At 50.2% G+C, this 18,366-nt stretch overlaps 3 protein-coding genes across 3 annotated transcripts; 2 read left to right on the top strand and 1 right to left on the bottom strand.

The window, feature by feature from the left end:
- Positions 1-1,241, top strand: AFUA_1G05270 (uncharacterized protein; the record flags this gene model as incomplete). The annotated part of the gene is made up of 2 exons (XM_745183.2): positions 1-568; positions 630-1,241. 2 exons carry the CDS (start codon positions 1-3, stop codon positions 989-991), a joined length of 930 nt encoding a protein of 309 aa, XP_750276.1. The 3' UTR covers positions 992-1,241.
- A 62-nt stretch (positions 1,242-1,303) lies between these two features.
- Positions 1,304-4,549, bottom strand: AFUA_1G05260 (DEAD/DEAH box helicase; the record flags this gene model as incomplete). The annotated part of the gene is made up of 9 exons (XM_745182.2): positions 1,304-1,335; positions 1,392-1,506; positions 1,556-1,976; positions 2,036-2,482; positions 2,535-2,696; positions 2,749-2,920; positions 2,970-3,453; positions 3,504-3,686; positions 3,746-4,549. 9 exons carry the CDS (start codon positions 4,547-4,549, stop codon positions 1,304-1,306), a joined length of 2,820 nt encoding a protein of 939 aa, XP_750275.2.
- A 4,509-nt stretch (positions 4,550-9,058) lies between these two features.
- Positions 9,059-16,809, top strand: AFUA_1G05240 (DNA-binding E3 ubiquitin-protein ligase SNT2). The gene is made up of 4 exons (XM_745180.2): positions 9,059-9,573; positions 10,011-11,258; positions 11,318-11,801; positions 11,863-16,809. Exons 2-4 carry the CDS (start codon positions 10,511-10,513, stop codon positions 15,710-15,712), a joined length of 5,082 nt encoding a protein of 1,693 aa, XP_750273.1. The 5' UTR covers positions 9,059-9,573; positions 10,011-10,510; the 3' UTR covers positions 15,713-16,809.
- The last annotated feature ends 1,557 nt before the right edge of the window (positions 16,810-18,366 follow it).

Genomic DNA, 18,366 nt, shown 5'->3' with positions numbered 1-18,366 from the left:
ATGTCCCCTCTCCATCTCCTCCCTCTCCTCATCTCCCTCCTCCCCATCCCAGTCCTCACAAACCCCATAACCCCAAGAGCAACCCCGACAACCTGCAACGGCAACCCAGCCTATTGCACCCGCCTCTACTCCAACATCACGTTCCTCGGCGCCCACGACAGCCCCTTCGTCGGCCCCCTCCCGCAACAAAACCAGAACCTCGAGGTGACGGAACAACTAGACCTCGGCATCCGCTTCCTCCAGGGCCAGACACACAAGAACCTCGACGAGAGCGACACGGCGCTCCGGCTATGCCATACCTCCTGTCTGCTCGAGGACGCGGGGACCTTGAAGTCGTTCCTGGAGACCGTGAAGGGGTGGCTGGATGCGCACCCGGACGAGGTCGTGACCCTGCTCTTGACCAACGGGGATAATGTGCCCGTGGCGCGCTTCGACGAGGCCTTTGCGGGGGCCGGGTTGAGGGACTATGCGTTTGTGCCCGAGGGGAGCCCCAAGACGTTGGCAATGGATGCGTGGCCGACCCTGGCGGCGTTGATCGAGAAGGGGAAGAGGCTGGTGGTGTTTCTGGGTGAGTATCAGCCATCTGTCACAGGCATGTTCGAGAGGTATGTGCGACTGACCATGGTTAGATTACGGCGCTGATGTCAACTCCGTTCCCTATATTCTCAACGAGTTCACTTATTACTTCGAAACCCCCTTCGACGTAATCGACGCGAACTTCCCGAGTTGCAGCATCGACCGTCCATCCGGTGCCTCGGCCGATGGACGCATGTACATCGTCAATCATTTCCTGGACGTCGAGATCCTGGGCATCCTGGTCCCCGATCGCTTGCGCGCACCGCAGACCAATGCCGTGTCCGGCAGTGGCAGTATCGGCGCACAGAGCGCATTGTGCAGTTCTCTGTACGGTCGGAAGCCCAATGTCGTCCTGGTGGATTTCGTCGATCAAGGTCAAGTCATGAAGGCACAGGCCGCTTTGAACGGAGTCTGATTTTTCTGGATGTTTGTTTTCTGTTTGCTGATACCCTCTTGAGTTTATTCCATTCACCATGATCCGTTAGAGATAGCAATCCTATGCCTACCTACTAGAGGGTGATATGCCCAAGAAGATTGTCCCAAATTCTCTATTTCAAGTGCCAGAAATCAACATAGTTGCTTTCACTCTACGTACCACTCCGGAACCCTCATCCGGGCCATGATACAGTTCATCACGGCACATTATTAAGGGGAAAAAAAAAAAAAGGTCGAATTCGGGTGATATGCGTCAGTAAACCTTGGGAATAGTCCTAGTTGAACTCGGCTTTCATTCCTCCAAGTCAACTTGCATCTCGCGTTCTAAAACCTTGACCTGAGCATTCATTCACGATCGTCTAAAGCCTCGTTATACGTACCCCAGATCTTATTAGCGGAAGCCACGATCATCTCGGCTTTTGCAAGCAGCTTTTTCCTATATCGCTCGGCCTCCGTGGGATGTAGCTGGCTCTTTTGCGTTTTGCGAGGATTCGCCTGGCGACGGTCAACCCCACGCATGCTTAAAAACAACCAATTGACATACCATCATCAGTACCGGGACAAGATCCTTCGCGTCTGCCCCCGCCAGGTCTCTTAAGTTCCGAAACCCATTTTCTCGGAGCAGCCGTGCCGTCCAGCCTTTCACATATGTGACCTGAGCCATCTCAAGTAAGTCTGCGCGCGCTCCAGCTTCCAGTCGATCACGCATGTGATCTAGGACAGCAGCAAGCATGCCCCAGTCCATGCGCTGGCAGAACTTCACCATGCCTGCCGCAAAGCCGTGACATTGCTGCGCTAGCGTCTGAACAGCGCCACGGGGGATGTTGTAGCGGCTCGCAATTGTCGACAGCGGCACCTCGTTACTCAAGTCGCGCAGTTGAAAAGCTGTGTAGGCCCGTCGATAGATGGTGGCCTGTTTGATCTGTTCTGGGTTGTCTTCTTTTAGCGACCCTCCACTCTGAACCCTGCAAACAGTTAGTGCCGCCATGCTCTTTACGAACGGAATTAAAACAATTCAGCGCACATCAGATTCACAAAGTACGGCTGAACACCGACAAATTGCAGCGCCCGCAGACCACTTTCGTCGAGATTATCCAGCTGTTCTCGGAAAATGAGCCAATCTATCTGGGTGTTCATCGCCACTTGGATCGGGGTGAACATGTAGAAAACATGCATGTCACCATCCATGACAAAGGCCCGTAAGGCTCGTTTTAATTCTTCGTATACAAAAAGACCGTCCTCGGGAGCGAATGCCGAGGCCACGACGGCCTGCCCAAGTTTAGTCGCCGCGTACGATTCATCCTCTTTGAAGACTAATAGTCCTTCGTCAATGAGTTCCTGCAGTGACGACTGCATAATCGAAGAGGCAATCTTCTTGTCCACTGTCCGATATAAAAGCGTGCATTTCACATATTCTTTGATTGCCTCGCAACCGGAAACCAGCCCCGTCGCAATAGCTTCCAAAAGCGCCCTGATCATCCATCAGCCAATGTCCGTATAGCAGTGCTTTGAAGTCAAATTACCGTTTTAGACCTCTCTTCTCCGGTGCTAGACAACTTTCAATGGCCGGCATATCGGCTTCGAGAAGGTCACAAACAGCTTGTATATCAGCTTTTCCGCATATCAGATACGTCTCACCGGTGTTGTCCTTGCCCTTGCGGCCCGCTCGTCCGCACATTTGCCGTCTTATCTCTCTCGTTAGCTCGGGTCACAGACATCAAAGGAGCCGATTCTTACAGCATCGCCGGTCCGACCAACTCTCGGCCCATGCGTGCACCATTAATGATCACCCTCCTCGCCGGAAGATTGACACCCGCTGCCAGACTGCACGTGGCCACAATCACTTTCAGAACCCCTTGATCATATGCTTGAGCTATCAATTCCCGCTCTTCAGTTGTCATTCCTGCGTCTGTAGCCGAGTTAGGTCGTCGGCATAAGCAAGCAATGTGAGCACCTACGATGAAATCCAACGCCCTTGAGGATGGTGTTCTCTAATACTGGATCAAGGCCACTTGGAAGGCTTCTGAGATCAGCAAGGAGGTCCAATCTCTTGCTCAGTTCATCGGCCTCCAATCCAGACACTGCAGGCATAGCTTCGCTGATGATTCCTGCACTGATCTGGCAACCCTGCCGACTCCCGCAGAATACCAAGGCACCATACCCTGCTGCAGCAGTGTCGACGGCTAGAGCCACCATTGCATTTGTCATGGGGTTTGCAAGTTCTCGGTGTTTGGAACATTGTATCATGCGGTGTGGAGGTATAGTATCCGTCAAGGAGATCGTTTTCATCGATTTCAACCTAGTGATAGTCTGAAACAATTGACGCGAGGTTGCAGCCGGGTAAATAGCGTTCTCGTAGACCAAGTACTCGTCGATTGGAACTGGTCGATAGGTAGAAATAAAGTACTTTGCATTCATCCAGTCCGCCAACAGTTCCGTATTCTGTCCTTGAGTTAGCGGAACCCATTTGAGATACGAAAGTGATCACTTACAGAAAGGGTGGCGCTCATGCCAATAATCTGGATGTCTTGTTGCAGCAACAGCAATTTTGTCACCATCAGTTCGAGGATGTAGCCACGATTCTCATCGTCCAGCATGTGTAATTCGTCCAAGACAACAACACCCAAGTCTCCAATAGAGCATTCTTCAACCGCGGTATTAATCAATGAGTTTGCCTGGAAAGCCGTATTAACAATCAGTCCAACTTTCTTGATTGCCATTGGGTAAGACAGACCTTCTCTATCGTGCAGACGGCAATATCCGTGTCAGCCCAAGAGGCAGCGGTCCTACTCCCACCAAAGTATCCCGTGACCCTAATAGATTTCTGTAGCTTTTTCCAACGCTGGTAATATGGCTTCAACCGAGCCGCTTCGTCATCATCGTCAGGGACATTCTTTTCAACGTTTTCCACAATGCGTCTCAGCCACTTCAGCTTTTCCTGAACAAGTGCCACATACGGAAGGACAAGGATGGCCTTGCGAGACGGATGTTCAATGATGCGCTTCAGCATCAAGACATCGGCCACGAGGGACTTGCCACCTCCTGTGGGTGCTGTATAGACAAGATGCCTCTCTCCTTCGAGGAGCCCCCGAGCAAGCAAACATGACGCCTGCCACGGGTAGATGCTGGTAACCCCAAGCGCAGCAAGATTGGCCACCAGAGCAGGTGGCAGTCCATATCGGGGGTTTTTGAGAAACAGGAGGGGATTTTGACTGGAACCTGGTACGGCGTTATCTGTCCTTCCTGGTTGGCTGTCTTCTGGAGGTACGGCGGGTGCAACTTGATGAATCTCGCTTGCGACCAGTCGGTTTCTCTGAGAAGTTACTGAGGGACGAGAGAAGTCGACCATGCGAGTATCCAGAAAACCAGCCTTGCCGTGATCAGTTTCCTGTTTGAGGTTTGCGGCCTTGAAAGAGTCATTTGGGGAATGCTCTGTAAGTCGCTTTTGTCCTGCCAGTGAGGCTACATTATAAGTCTGCTGGCGAGCGACATCGATGGAGGTCTGGAAGCCATGACTTTGGAATGGCTGCCCCGACATCCCTTGAGCATCTGTATTGTATGCTAGAATAGGGTGCGGTGTACGCTTAGCAAGTACTCGGGTTCCAAAGGTCCTTGGCGCCGTACAGGATGTTGAAGGTTGGGCGCCAACAACGGAGTGGGTGCACCAAGTTATTGTATCAGATCCGTCTAGACTCCTCCAGCATATTGACTATTTAATCTGCTTTATATTCCAATCAAGGAAAATTCTTGAGAATCATGGCGTTCATTTCTCTGTCTTTTTACTTGCACAGGAGACAGGACATAATTGCATTCAAGGCAACAATGCGGGTGCAGCGTGTTAGTTTCGGGAAACTGTAGTCGCGGATATGGAAAAATGACAGCCTAAGGCAATAAGGCAGCAAGGCAGATACGACGATTCCTTGAACCTGGTAAGGATCCAAAGGCCACTTGATTATTTGCTGCTTACGGAGTACCGTCTGCACTCTGCAGGGCGGAACGTTCCTGGATCGGCTCCGTTCAGCCAACCGGAGAACGCTAGTTACTGATTTACTGATCCGCGAATGGCCACCTAGCCAGTAGCCATCAGACAGCACTAGTACATGGATATCCAATACATCTCATTTAATACATGAGCACGCTAGACAAAGTAGGTAAGGTATGGTGGCTTACAGGGCTCATTTACCTAGCCCAGCAGGTTGGACACCTATGGTTAAGCACGGACACGATATTTGTGTGTTCTACAACAGTACACGGTACGCCGTCTAGAGAGTGTGACTCTGGCCATATGCTGCATCTCTTCTCCTGCATCTGTTTCTATCTCAGCCAGTGTAGGGGTTACTGGTCTTCCCCCCCCTTTACAAACATTCAAAATACAGGATATTAAGGGCATATCAATAAAGTTATCCAATTTTCAAAATGCCCAGGGCTTGTTTCGATGATTCATCATTGATGCTTGGCTGCCCGGTCGCCTAGTATGCACAATGTGGTACAGTGGCTTCTGATAGTCACCACTTACCTGATGTAAGTGGCAACCGATAACCCCCAAGTTCGGTTGATAGAAATTGCTCCCGAGCACAGAATTATCCAATACTACTGGAACACAGTTATTCCACTGGGTATTTTACTGCCATAAGCAACCGGTAATGATTTTCCTTGAGTGTACCCGAGGATGAAATCGAGCACATGTATGGAGTATCACTAGTCGTATGCAGCTAACTTACTTCTGTCCAGTATCTAGCACACATGACCCGACACCCCTCTTAACTACCTCTAAATTTCTGTGTAGTGTGGATGCATTCGATGGATGTGGATGAACACTGCATTTGCCAAAGGAGTCTGCCATGGAATTCCTAAGCCCGGCGGATGCTCGCGAGTTTTGAAAAGGTAGACAGTACTGGATCGGCTTTGATATCCTTTGCTCTTTCTCTTCTTCCAAGTACATAAGGAGCATCGCCAAGACCCGCTTCAGTCGCCTTCATTTTGTGGCATGTGTTGCTCTGTTCTGTTGAAGCTGTGCTTTGCTCCGTGCATCCGGACTTCCTCGGTTAAATGCTTTCTACGATGATATGTCCACGAAACAATAAATCAAGGCGGCAATGTGAGATAGATAAGCAAGGGCAACAGGCGAGCGAAATAGTGCAGAGATAGAGTGCCGAATGTCAAAGAGGAGAATAGTGCCCATGGTCCGGGCCACTTTGACTCTCAGTCATACCGTCAAAATGTCACCTGCGTCCGTATTCCTGGGTTGCTGAAGTGACTGAGAAGCACAATGACACGGGCGGCTATACAGCAGTGGATTAATTTAACTTAAAACATCATAATATGTCTAATTAAAGAGATACTGGTTGACCTAATAAGCTGGCTTGAGGGTGCGCTTGTGCTTAATTAAATTTAGCGTTAGTCGGATAAAATATATATATATATATATATATACATACATCAGTGTAGTGACCTCCTTCCTGCCCATGAGTAGACAATGTGAAGCCATTGAATCGAACCCGATCATTTATTTCCATCTGTTCCCAATGTATCAATATCTCCTATCTACAAGGAAAGACTATCCTCACACGACTGTTCCACGAGTTGGTTTAGCTCACACTATGGTTTACATATAGGTATGACCACACCTACCATCGCCACAGTCACCAGCAATCCTCCCCAATGACCGCTCCCAATCTTCCAAATGAGTTGACCCTGATTTAGCCGCGAAACACGCGAACAGGAGGCTGAGGAGTACGAGCGTCTCAAGATCTGACACTATCGCCAATTCAAGGTAACAGCATGAGGCAAATATTTGATCAGATCTCACATGATTCGCTTAACCAGGCATCTCTGGGACGGTTGAAAGCCTGACATCCATGGCTAAATCCTATTTGAGGACAGAACAGTTTGCTTCTGGTGGTGTGTGCACCGTCGAGCTCGAACCAGCAATTAATGTCTAACAATGGTGGCCACTCCGTCAGAAACGTTAGTGAGCAGCAATCATCGGCTATCGTGGCATGAGGACTGCGATTAGCCAAGTCTGACGTGGTTTAGGTATGATCTTCAGACAACCAGTGGTATCAAGGAATCCGCAAGGCAAGCTGGTGCCATGAGCATGCATTTCCTCAGCTTAAGAGTAAAATAGTTCTGACTAAATTAGGAAAGGATTTGTGAACGATATTGAAGGGGAATCCGGGATCACAGTCCACAATAACCAGCGTGGAATTGTTCACAGTCACTTCCGTCGAATAATAAAAATCTTAGTTCCAGCCAAGACTATTAATATGGAGCCAGCCAAAAAGTCCGCTGCCGCGGGGATCCCCAGCAAATGCATTTCACTAATGCCCTGCACTAAGCCACACATATAGCAGTTCGCGCTGGTAAATGTGATGATCTTTCTCGACCCAAGAGAATCGAGATAAATAATACCATTCACTACAGCCCAGCTCGTCCAGCATGTCGTGTAGAATCCATGTATCTGAATAATCCAACTGAGCGCCATGCAGAGGCCCTACCGGATGGCCCTCGCTTGACTATTCGAGCCAAATCAACGGCAGTCCCTATCACTTCATTTCGGGTTGCGGGCAAATACTTTTGGTCGTACAAGTAGTCTGATACCCCTCTGGAGTAGCCCCTCCCCCCTTTACAAGTGAATTATCTGAAACCGAGGAAGGACTAAGGGTTTCCTCTCGTTGCCCTTTGTTTGTATTTGAAAGTGGCGTTTGTCCACCACAGGCGTTATCCATTCTTCGGATGGATAGTAGCTAGTCCGAGGGGTCCCAGCCATACGAGACGAAAACTTCGAAAAATTTTATTTTCTAGCTAGAGAGATTTCTGTCGGAACCTTGGCCTCCTATATGTGTGACCTGTTCTGAATACTGCATGTATCCAACGTTGTCGCTTTAGTGAAGATGAGGAAATCTATATATTCCTCTTATGATGCCATAATCTTCGCACATTTGTCATTCATACGCATCCTCTTCTAGGTATCCAGTAGAGCGGAATTTCGCCGTATGTATGATACCAAGTTCCTGTGCGACTATATCAACTCCTCGGATGCCAGAGTACCTCTCGTCCGTGTTGACGACGGAGCATAACCGCGCACCACATTACTGGATTCTTTCCCAATGAGACTATCGACATCAATAGGTTCATCATATTGTATCTTCAAAAAGTGAAGGGATTTTGATTTCCCTGGAAAGGCGGAACAAGGTCGCATGCTTCCTTCCTGGACAACCAGATGGTGAAGCCAACACACATGCTGCCCTACGTAACAACATTCCAGCCACAGCCTAGACTGAGGCTTTCTCCGTCTTTTTTCCTTTCCCATATTTTACCATACATTTTCCGGATCAACTCCGTGTTCTCACCGAACCTCGAAGGAACTTAAAGCCTTATGTAGTGTACATTTGACCATGGTGGACGGAATTGTTCACTGTGTGTTATGGATAAGGGGGGCCTTCATATGGCATTACTTTTCTATGGCCCTATCTTCAGATATCATTTGATTGTGATCATGGTTCTTTGCATCGGGTCGGTCGGCCCACAACAGACACGCGCACGCACACACACAACCCTTTAGAGGTGACTAAATGATCAAACAAACCCAGCGGGAACCACTCATATAAAACGACTCAAACTAAACTGCCTAGAGTAACTTCTCCCGCTAGCACCAATACGTAGATCACCCAACGGGTCAACAGCCGCCTTAACCCTTTCAGACTGAGCAAGGGGACCAAGTGCGTACAGGAAAATAATGATGATCGGTCCTGTGTATCTATCGAGAGTCTACTGAAAAGCTGCCTATCTAAGTGTCCAGTGTCTGGTATTCGAAGAGAACCGAAATCTACTAGGGGAGAAACAAAATACAAGAAGAACGGTGCGGCTGGATCGGCCAACAGACTGGAACAATCCAGCTCTCCTGCCTAGGTAGTACCTTAATCTTGAATGATACAATCTAACCATCAAACCTAGTTGAGGATAGGGAGGCCGATTGCACATCCTGGTAGCTCAAGCATTCAAGGGCTCTTCTGCCCTCAGATTTCCCGCCTCGCTCGCTCCCTCTCTTTTGGTTCATCTTACCCTTCTTCCTTTTTCCTACCATCCTTGACTAGACGTTGTAATCCGTCGTAGTAAATCTCCTCTGGTTCGTCCTTTGGTGGAGGACCCGTCATATTAACATATCGGGACTAGGGGGGCAAAAGGGACGTGGTCTAGTCGGGATCCTCTCATCCTTGAGTTAGACGGATTTCCTGATTCTCATTGCCTCCATATCTTCTTCCCTCTTTCTTCTCATTGTTATTCTTATGGTCTTCATCGTCATCGTCCTCGTCCTCGTCCTCCCCAAACCCCTCGTCCCTTCAACTCGACGAACCCATCTATCATTCTTCCTCTTCCCTTCTACCAACTTTACTCTTGCCGCTTCCGCGCCTTGCCATCTTATCTTGCATCTTTCCCCGACCAATTCTCTCCTTCGCGACTTTCGGTCTAGGCAGAGTTCTATTCTGGTTTGATTCGATAATCCTACCGACGGAGTAGGCTACTAAGTCACTACCACGACCTACGCAAGTACCAACCTAGGTAAAAACCTTCTTCTACTTCCATTCCCTTTTGACTTGACTTTACCCTTATGGACCTACGAGCAGACATACTTTAAATCACCTCCTACTGGCCCATCTTACCTTTTCATTGCTCACTCACCCCACGAGTCTTCCCCAACACATACACCTATTTGTGGTACCCAAGTGGCTTTGCTTTTGTTTTGCTTATACCGCCGTCACTTTAACTTTATCCTACAGCAACTTCTATTCTCTCTCTCTCGCGCGCGCGCTCGCTCTCTCTTCTCCTCGACTTCTTCCTCTTCTTTCCTCCCTTCCTTCTCCACCACACACCCCCATCATCCATTTCAGTCCTTCGGACTTCCTCAACCTTTCGCCTCCCTTCCTTCCCTTCCTTCCCTTCCTTCTCTCCCAAATCTCCATTCATATTCCCCTTGTGGCTTGTCTAACAGTTCTAAGCGAGGTTTATCTTCCCTGGAGTCTGGTAGTCTCCCGCCTTGGCCCGATTTTGGTGGGTGTCGATCCTGATCTTCCAGATATCCTGCGTCTCTTGTGTCTTGTCTCTCCGACTTTTTCTTGACACGCGCTTGACGCTTCCCACTCTTCTGTGGGAACTGGTACTAGCACCATTTTTTTCATCTCGCACCTAAGTCTTCACTTTCCGAACTGGTTTGCGTAGACATTTGCATCACGGGACTCGACTGACTTTCCCCCCTTGACTTCCGACTTGCTTTCGCTCGGATGTCTTCACCTTCCACTCATTCTTTGCACAACCAAGTTTGATGAGGGATCGTCCTTCTGTCGCGGCCCGTATTTAACCTTGCATTTTCTGTGTTCAAGCCAAATCGGGGTGTTCTTCAACCTTCACGTCTACCACCTAACGCCATACTGGCCGTACGCTGCAGCCACCCAGACTCCGTGTAATTCACCTCAACTTTCTATCGCTCTGAGGGCTGGTCATGGCCTCGGACAGGTCGCCGCCCCAGAAGCAATCGCAACAACAACTACACGTGAAGTCTACCTCACCGTCACATCGTATGCCTACTTCTGGTCAAACATCCCGAAGGGGATCTGCGGATTCTTCCACCGCCCAAGGCAACGCCACCGCGAATGAATCATTATCGCAACCCATGACGGCCAGCGCAACACCTTCAGAGGCTGCGGGTACGGAGCCGCCCAGCACCTCCGCCACTCCTGCGCCGTATGGCACTCGGTCCAGGGGTCGCAATGCGCCTCGCCCCAACTACGCCGAAGATCGCGACATTGACATGGACCTCGAACTGCTTCCACCTTCAGCACCTAAATCATCCAAGAAAAGTAGTGGTACAGCTGCCACTAGCACTACTAATGGTGTCAAACCAGACGGCGAGAAAGCTTCATCGTCATCGAATTCTCGAAAGAGCCTAACCGCAGCGAGTGGACCTAATGCCGCAACCGCCAAGGACGCGATTCCTGGCACATCTTCTTTTTCTGCGAAGCCAGACGATTCAGGCGGATCCTCGAGCTCGTCGAGAAAACGTAAACAACCGGCGAGTTCTACAAACTCGAATTCCACAAACGGAAATGCGGCCAAAAAAATCTTTACCGCTGCGCCAAGCGCGGACCCCAATTTGCCTGAGTCCAACATGGTGTCCTTTGAGAACACTGGTGCCTACCTCAAGGATGGCAAATTAATTGCCGATGACGGCACAACGTTCGCTGTGAACGGTAAGTACCTTCACCATAGCCAGTGTCTTCTGTGTGATTTACTAAATATATACATTCAGATCATGTTTACCTAATTTGCGAACCTCCTGGAGAGCCGTACTACCTTGCTCGAATCATGGAGTTTCTTCCGTCCAAGGATAAACCCAATGGACCCATTGAAGCGCTGCGAGTCAATTGGTACTATCGACCTCGTGACATTCATCGCATCGTCGCAGACACAAGACTTGTCTTCGCTTCCATGCATTCCGACACGTGTCCGCTTACATCATTGCGTGGAAAGTGCCAGATTAAGCATCTGTCGGAAATAGACGATTTCAATGCGTATCGGAAAACCAGGGACTCGTTTTGGTACGACAAGATGTTTGACCGGTATATCCATCGCTACTACGAGGTCGTCCCCACCAAGAAGGTGATCAATGTACCGGCCAATGTCAAGAAGGTCCTCGATGAACGTTGGAAGTTCATCCTAGTGGAGATAGGAAAACGAAAAGAACTGTTTAGTGCGGTTAAAACCTGCAAGCGATGCGGTTTGTACGCTGCTAGGTAGGTGTTTCATTGATAAAGTCATAAGATCCTTTGAGCTTACCACTGACTCATCTTATAGCAATGACTCAGTTGATTGCGCTGTCTGCCACAATACTTATCACATGTACTGTGTGCGCCCAGTTCTCACCAAAAAACCCGCCCGAGGGTTTGCATGGGCCTGTGCAGCTTGCAGCCGTGCACAGGAAAAGAAACTTGAGGCCCGAAACACGCCCATTATCGGTGAATCTCCAGCCGAAGCCGAGGAAGAAGTTGCGGAAGAAGAAGAGGAGGAGCCGAATGGTCTTCCTAGCGATACCAATGTCAGTACGCCTGCCCCGGCGGAGGAACATCCTCGTCCGGCGACGAAGGAACAGATTGCCCAGGCCCGGATGTGGCCCTACCGTTATTTGGGGATTCATTGTCGGGTGGAAGATGCGCTTGATTACGATGACCGCATCTATCCCCGAGCCAGTTCTCGACTGGGACCACGGCATCAAGCGATTGTCAATCCATGGCCTGGCCGCCCAGTCGAGTACGCCAAGCCGATTGATATCAAAAAGAAATATTTGAGTCGCTCTGGCCGCAAAGATTCGAAGCTTTCGAAAGAGGCTCAGGCGGCTATTGAAGCAGCGAAGCGGGAAATCGCAAGCCGCCCCAAATGGGTCATGGATGAACCGGTTGGATACGTGCGACGCGGCGAGGACGAACCAGTTCTGATAAACGGCAAGCCAACCCGTACTGCCGAAGTCCTGTTTAAGATGCCCACTGCAACGCAGATCCCGAACCGAGGCGAAGATGATGCGCCTGGAGCGGAGCTCAGTCCTGCTGATCGAGAGAAATTCATCGACGATTATATGGAACGGGCTAAGGAAATCGCGCCTCAATTGGGAGAGGAGAAGTACGCTACAAATTTCCTGGACAAGGCCTTGGAGCTTCTGTATTCGAACAGTTTTGATGCCGAGGCCGCTCTCGCAAAATTGAAACAGCAAAACAAGTATAAGGACCTGAAGGAACCGCATTTGCGCCCCGAGGAAGTGAAGTTGTTCGAACAGGGCGTTGCCAAGTACGGATCAGAGCTGCGCAATGTGACCAAACATGTCGGTACAGTCCCACATTACCAGATCGTCCGATTCTACTATATGTGGAAGAAGACCCCGCGCGGTCGGCAGATCTGGGGCGGCTACGAGGGCAGGAAAGGCAAGAAAGAAGCTAAACGGCATAATGCCAATTCGAAGCTTGTAGATGACGTGGCCGACGACCATGATGATTCGGCCTTTGACAATGAGAAAGCGGCCGAGAAGAAACGTGGCTTCCAATGCAAGTTCTGCTCCACGCGGTCCTCGCGGCAATGGCGACGCGCCCCTGGCGTTCCGCCAGGCACTACGACCCCAAGCGAACCATCGAAGAAAGACAAGGGCCCGCCGCTCACGGTGGCGCTCTGTCTTCGCTGTGCTCTATTGTGGAGAAAGTACGGAATCCAGTGGGAAAGCGTGGATGAAGTTGCGAAGAAGATCGCGCAGAGCGGCAACAAGTCCTGGCGCCGCCGAGTCGATGAGGAATTACTGACGCAGCTCCTGCTCTCCACTGAGACACCGATCAGTATCAATAGTGCCACTGCAGCTACTGCGGCCTCGATCGGTGTGCCTGTCAACGCGAACCCGCAAGTACAGCAACAAGACTCCAACAAGAAGAAGGCAAAGCCCAACGAGAAAGAAAGCACGGCCACACCTGTTGCCTCCTCGGTCGAACCGGCACCCAAGAAGAAACCGCCCCCGGAGAAAGCGCCAGAGCCGCAACCAATCGTTCCGGACCCTCCAAAGGCCAAAACGTTGCCCTGTGCCGTGTGCAGCAGGCTGGAGCCTTTGGGCGACCAACATCTATCGTGCCGAGATTGCCGTTTGACTGTTCATCGTAACTGCTACGGAGTCAGCCCATCGCGTAATTGTGCGAAGTGGCTGTGTGATATGTGCTCAAATGACCGCAGTCCCATGATCTCCACATGTTACGAATGCGTTCTGTGCCCTGTGACCTGGACGGAACATGAATTGATGGAAGCGCCAAAGGTATCGCATAAAAAGAAGACAGACCGTGATCGGGAGAAGGAGAGACTCGAGAAGGAGATGGTGCAGGAGGCCATCAAGCTTTATCGGCAACGGCAAGAGGCCGTGGGCAAACCAATTGGCCCACGAGAACCGTTGAAGCGAACTGCCGGTAACAATTGGGTTCATGTTATGTGTGCTGTCTGGACCCCTGAGATCAAGTTCGGGAACGCTAAAGAGCTCGAGCCTGCGGAGGGATTTGGACTCATCGCAGCAGAGAGGTACAGGGACGTGTGCAAACTCTGCAAGACCACCAAAGGTGCGTGTGTCACCTGCAGCCACAGCGGGTGCAATGCCCGTTTCCATGTGGGTTGTGCTTTTCAAGCACAGTACACGTTCGGGTTCAACATCACGCCAGTCAAAAGCTCCAGACGGGACACAGTCAGCAGTATCCGACTCGGGGAGGAGGTGGGAGCAGCAACAGCGGGCATCTGGTGTCCACATCACGCTCCCTCATCCGGCCTTCACCAGATTGGTGAGGTGACAGGAGAAGACGGGTTGAACGCACTTCAACAGTACGTTCAATCGTACAAGCAGGCAGACTTGACCTTGCCCGGGACGCTTCGAAGAGCAGCATATATACAGCAAACGGTGAATGCTTCTTCCCAGCATGCATCGACTGCCGGAAGTCGGCGTTCCTCCGCCATAAACGGTGTTGTCACTGCTGCCCCTCAATCGGCGCCCACGACGAAGGATAATCAAAAGCTCGCCGCGACGGCTCCGGAACAACATACGGATGAGATGGAGATTGATTCCGGAAGCCGTGCTCCCCGGCAAGTGTCCAGTTCCGAGGTTGAGCGGAAATGCTGTCGTTGCTCTACCTCGTTCAGTCCTCGGTGGTGGCCGATCGACGGTTCGCGGCGAGCTACTGGCCTTAATAGCAGAGGCTCAAGCATGAATGGGATTGGAATGAGTTCTGCCAGTCCGCCATTCCTTTCCCAGAATCTACCCCAGCATGCTCTGCCCAAGTTGAACGGCGATTACGGCTCGGTCGCGGAGGGGCCACTCTACGAATGCCACAAATGCTATCTGAAAAATGCTGCAGCTCAGCCATCTCCGGAGCCTCGACCGTCTCCCTACTCAGCGCAGCGGCCAGTGCTGCCCGCCCCGCGGATCCCCGAATATCATGGGCATCCTTATGGACCCCACGCGCATCCGACTCCCCCTCCGACCAATGCTCTCCCGAGGCCGCTTAATGGCCCTCTTGCTCATGGGACTGAATGGTATCCGGCCCATGAACAGCGGCCGACTGAGCTTGCCGATGGTAAGCTGCGCAACGGCTTACCAGTTCCGGCATACCACGGAGGACCACCCCCCGTCCAGACTCATCCCCTTAATGGCTTTCAACATCCGACGCCACCTACTCATCCCGCTCCTCCTCCTCCACCACCTCATTATCCTGGCGGTGCGCCTCCACCTCCGCACCAGCCGTACACGGTTCATCAGAGCCCATATGCGCCAGTGTCCATGCCATCACCTCATCCGTCCCATACACCGGGCCCTCTACCGTACGCATCCTCAGCGTCACCTCCAACGGCACAAGCGACTATCGTCCGCCACTCTCCTCAACACTCTCTCAGCGCTTTGAACGGAGGCCCGCCTCCGCGAATGTATCCTGTGGATCGCATCCTCAGTGCCCCGACACAATCGCCCCCAGTGTCGCAGTCGCGTATGGATCCCCGGGGGCCGTCGCCTCCTGGCAAGACGGAAGACACGTCTCTCAGTGCCGCCGGAGGAGCGATGAGCACTGGCAGGAGTTCGGGAGTCAATGGAACGCACGGGGGATCTGGGGCGAGCGCCAGTCCATCGTTAAAAAATCTACTTTCGTAACATGGGGTATCAGGCTACGGTGATTGGGAATGTATGATAGTGTTTATTAATTTTCGTTTTTGCTGTGTGGCATTCAAACCGGGGTTGGGATTTCTTGACATTATGAGCGCTATTTTCAATTTGTCCATTATTCTTCTGCTCCTTTATTTTTTCTTCTTCTTCCCATTTTGAATGTTCATGCTTCTGGGAGCCATTATCTACAGGGAAGAGAATTAGAGATTCAGATCATCATCATCTTGAGGTACATGGGTTCGGGTCTTGTCAGCGTTTCGATTCTTGCAGCTTCCAGGCTGTGTATATTGCATTTTCAAGGGAAGAACAAGCTTTATTTGACTCACTTAAAACCCGACTGTGTTCTCTTGTTCGTAAGAAGAATGATTTCCTGAATTCTTGACTCTGGCTGATCAGCGAGGTCAACATGGGATACTCTCGCATTGTCTGAGGGACCAGCCAAGCAAGGTATCTATGTATCCCTTGAAGTTTTAAGCTTAGCTTTTCCCTCTGGTAAGAGTCGACTAGTGTATACGGGTAGGGCAGTGGGCCAACATCGGACTTGAGTTTCAAGCCTCAGCTCTATTTACTACGTAATTATCTCTAAGTGCTTGACTTTCATAACTCCGTTGGCTGGAGATAGTAGGAAGCGTGCTTGATTCGATCGTAGTAGATATGTTTACGTGATGACTCGTCGCAGGCAGACGCTAGGGGGAATTCTGGAATCTGGACCGTCTCCAGAGCGGGGCCACAATGTACTCGAGTACTCTGTACTGTGTAGGTACGTACTAAGTCTTAGTAGGGGCGGAAAGGTATCCACGGAGTATCTGGATCTGAGTGTAGTACGGGGGTAGTTTATAATGAAATGAAGTAGTAGAATCAAAAAGATGGCCAGTGATATTCCTCTGAGGGATCGATATCAATCCTCTGTACTCCGTAGCATGATCAAAATGATTGATCTTCATGTGAAATCGGCAGTAGTATCTGGGGAGTTCGCCACATAACATCATCGTCGTCCTGACTTACTGAAACTGGAAGATCGGTTTGAGTTTGCTACTTGCAATAAAGTTCCAGGTAACTTTGATGGAGGACCTAAGGCACCAAAGAAACCCTAGGATCTGTGGCATGGCATCGCATCACATCACGTCACGTCAATGGTTCGCTTGCCACTTACATCTGTGGCCTTGGATGGTGGTGGTGGTGGTGCGCTTGCGCCCCTGGAGGATTTAATTAATTTTGATTACTTGGTAACACCCTTTGGTCATAGGTGGATGGAGAGTTTTAGTCTGCATGACACAGAGAACGGAGTACGGAGTACGGGGTACTCAGGACTCTGTATTACTACGTCTATAGGCTTTCAGGCTGCAAACATCATTTATGTTCAGTGATACCTAATCCCTGCCTAATACACTAAGAGATCGAGAGGTACTAAAAGTGCACTTTATAGTTGGGCAGTGTAGCCTCTAATAATGATGGAAGTTCGCAGGGGAGAACCTCGGTAAGTGCCAAGTGCTATCTGGATAATGGAAATTACGAACCATAAACAGGCGTAAATACTCAGAAAACGAGACAAGCTGATTTGCTCAGCCAGCATTCTAGAAAACGCGCGGAGTGCAGTGGTCGATGAGATTGGATGGTTGGATCAATGATCAGGCGTGGTGGCCTCCCCACTTTCCCCACTTACTTTATCTTGAATTTTTCTTTTTCTTTTCAGTGTCAACCGACTGAAATCTGGATGGTAAGGTATTGGGTAAGTTTGATTCCTGATAAAGAGATGAATGAGGGTGAGGTGGAAAAGCGACGAGCGCATTTGAACAGGAGCTTGATCCGGTGCCTAAGGCTCCTAACCCCCCTAAATACGCTGTACTACCGACTCGGAATGTTTTCTCGATGGATTGCTTGCATCGTTCTCTTGGCCTTTGCTTTTTCTCTGCAGGTGATTTGTCTGATTGTTGATCCGGAGCTGAGCTGAGCACGTTCGCGAGATCCAACCTAGAGGCTTTCAAGCACCTCGATTTCATCATCTGGCTTATTATCTGTAAGGTACCTTTGTAACTCCTTAGTAAGATGATCGTTGGTAATACCTTACCAGTAAGTTTGTACTACCGACTTGGTAAGGATCGGCCCCATCGCCGAGTCTCTGACGACGCCCGCACCCGCTGTGCCGCGACCTTCTGGAAGACTGGAAGAAAAACCCAAGAAGAATCCTTCATCTGCAGAGGAGAAACTACGGCCGTCTATCTTCTATACTACCCTAATAATAGTTGGGCGTAGTATCAAGATACTAATAATAATATTGTAGATACATAGTATCGTCTAGTCGATCTTAGTTCTAAATCGAACCTCTAATTGTCTTTACCTCAGTAGTCAGTACGGTAACAGACCCTCAATAGGCTCTGTGGTCTGCTCTGGTTTGGTTGCTCTACCTCATTCCTCTCCTCTCGTCTCCTCTCGTCTCCTCTCGTCTCCTCCACTTGGACCCTCCCTTGAGATCGACTTCCTTCTTTCTGCCCTGTCTGTCCCATTCTCTTCTCCTCCTGCTCCATCAGCCTCAGTGTATATTCTAGACGCTGTCAAGCTCCATCATCGTCATTCCATACCTTTGGCTTTCTTCATTTTTTTTTTCCTTAATTTTTTCCCCCCCCCTACCTTTTTTTTTCTTC

The sequence above is a fragment of the Aspergillus fumigatus genome, chromosome 1 (genome assembly GCF_000002655.1).
Source record: "Aspergillus fumigatus Af293 chromosome 1, whole genome shotgun sequence".
Classification (NCBI taxonomy): Eukaryota; Fungi; Ascomycota; class Eurotiomycetes; order Eurotiales; family Aspergillaceae; genus Aspergillus; species Aspergillus fumigatus.
This window is presented reverse-complemented; position numbering and strand designations above follow the sequence as displayed.

Bases quoted from the DNA above. Each gene is read 5' to 3' on its own strand.
- AFUA_1G05240 (XM_745180.2), top strand. From the start codon at position 10,511: ATGGCCTCGGACAGGTCGCCGCCCCAGAAGCAATCGCAACAACAACTA. The intron at 11,259-11,317 runs GTAAGTACCTTC...ATATACATTCAG, and splicing joins CACAACGTTCGCTGTGAACG to ATCATGTTTACCTAATTTGC. The intron at 11,802-11,862 runs GTAGGTGTTTCA...CTCATCTTATAG, and splicing joins TGCGGTTTGTACGCTGCTAG to CAATGACTCAGTTGATTGCG.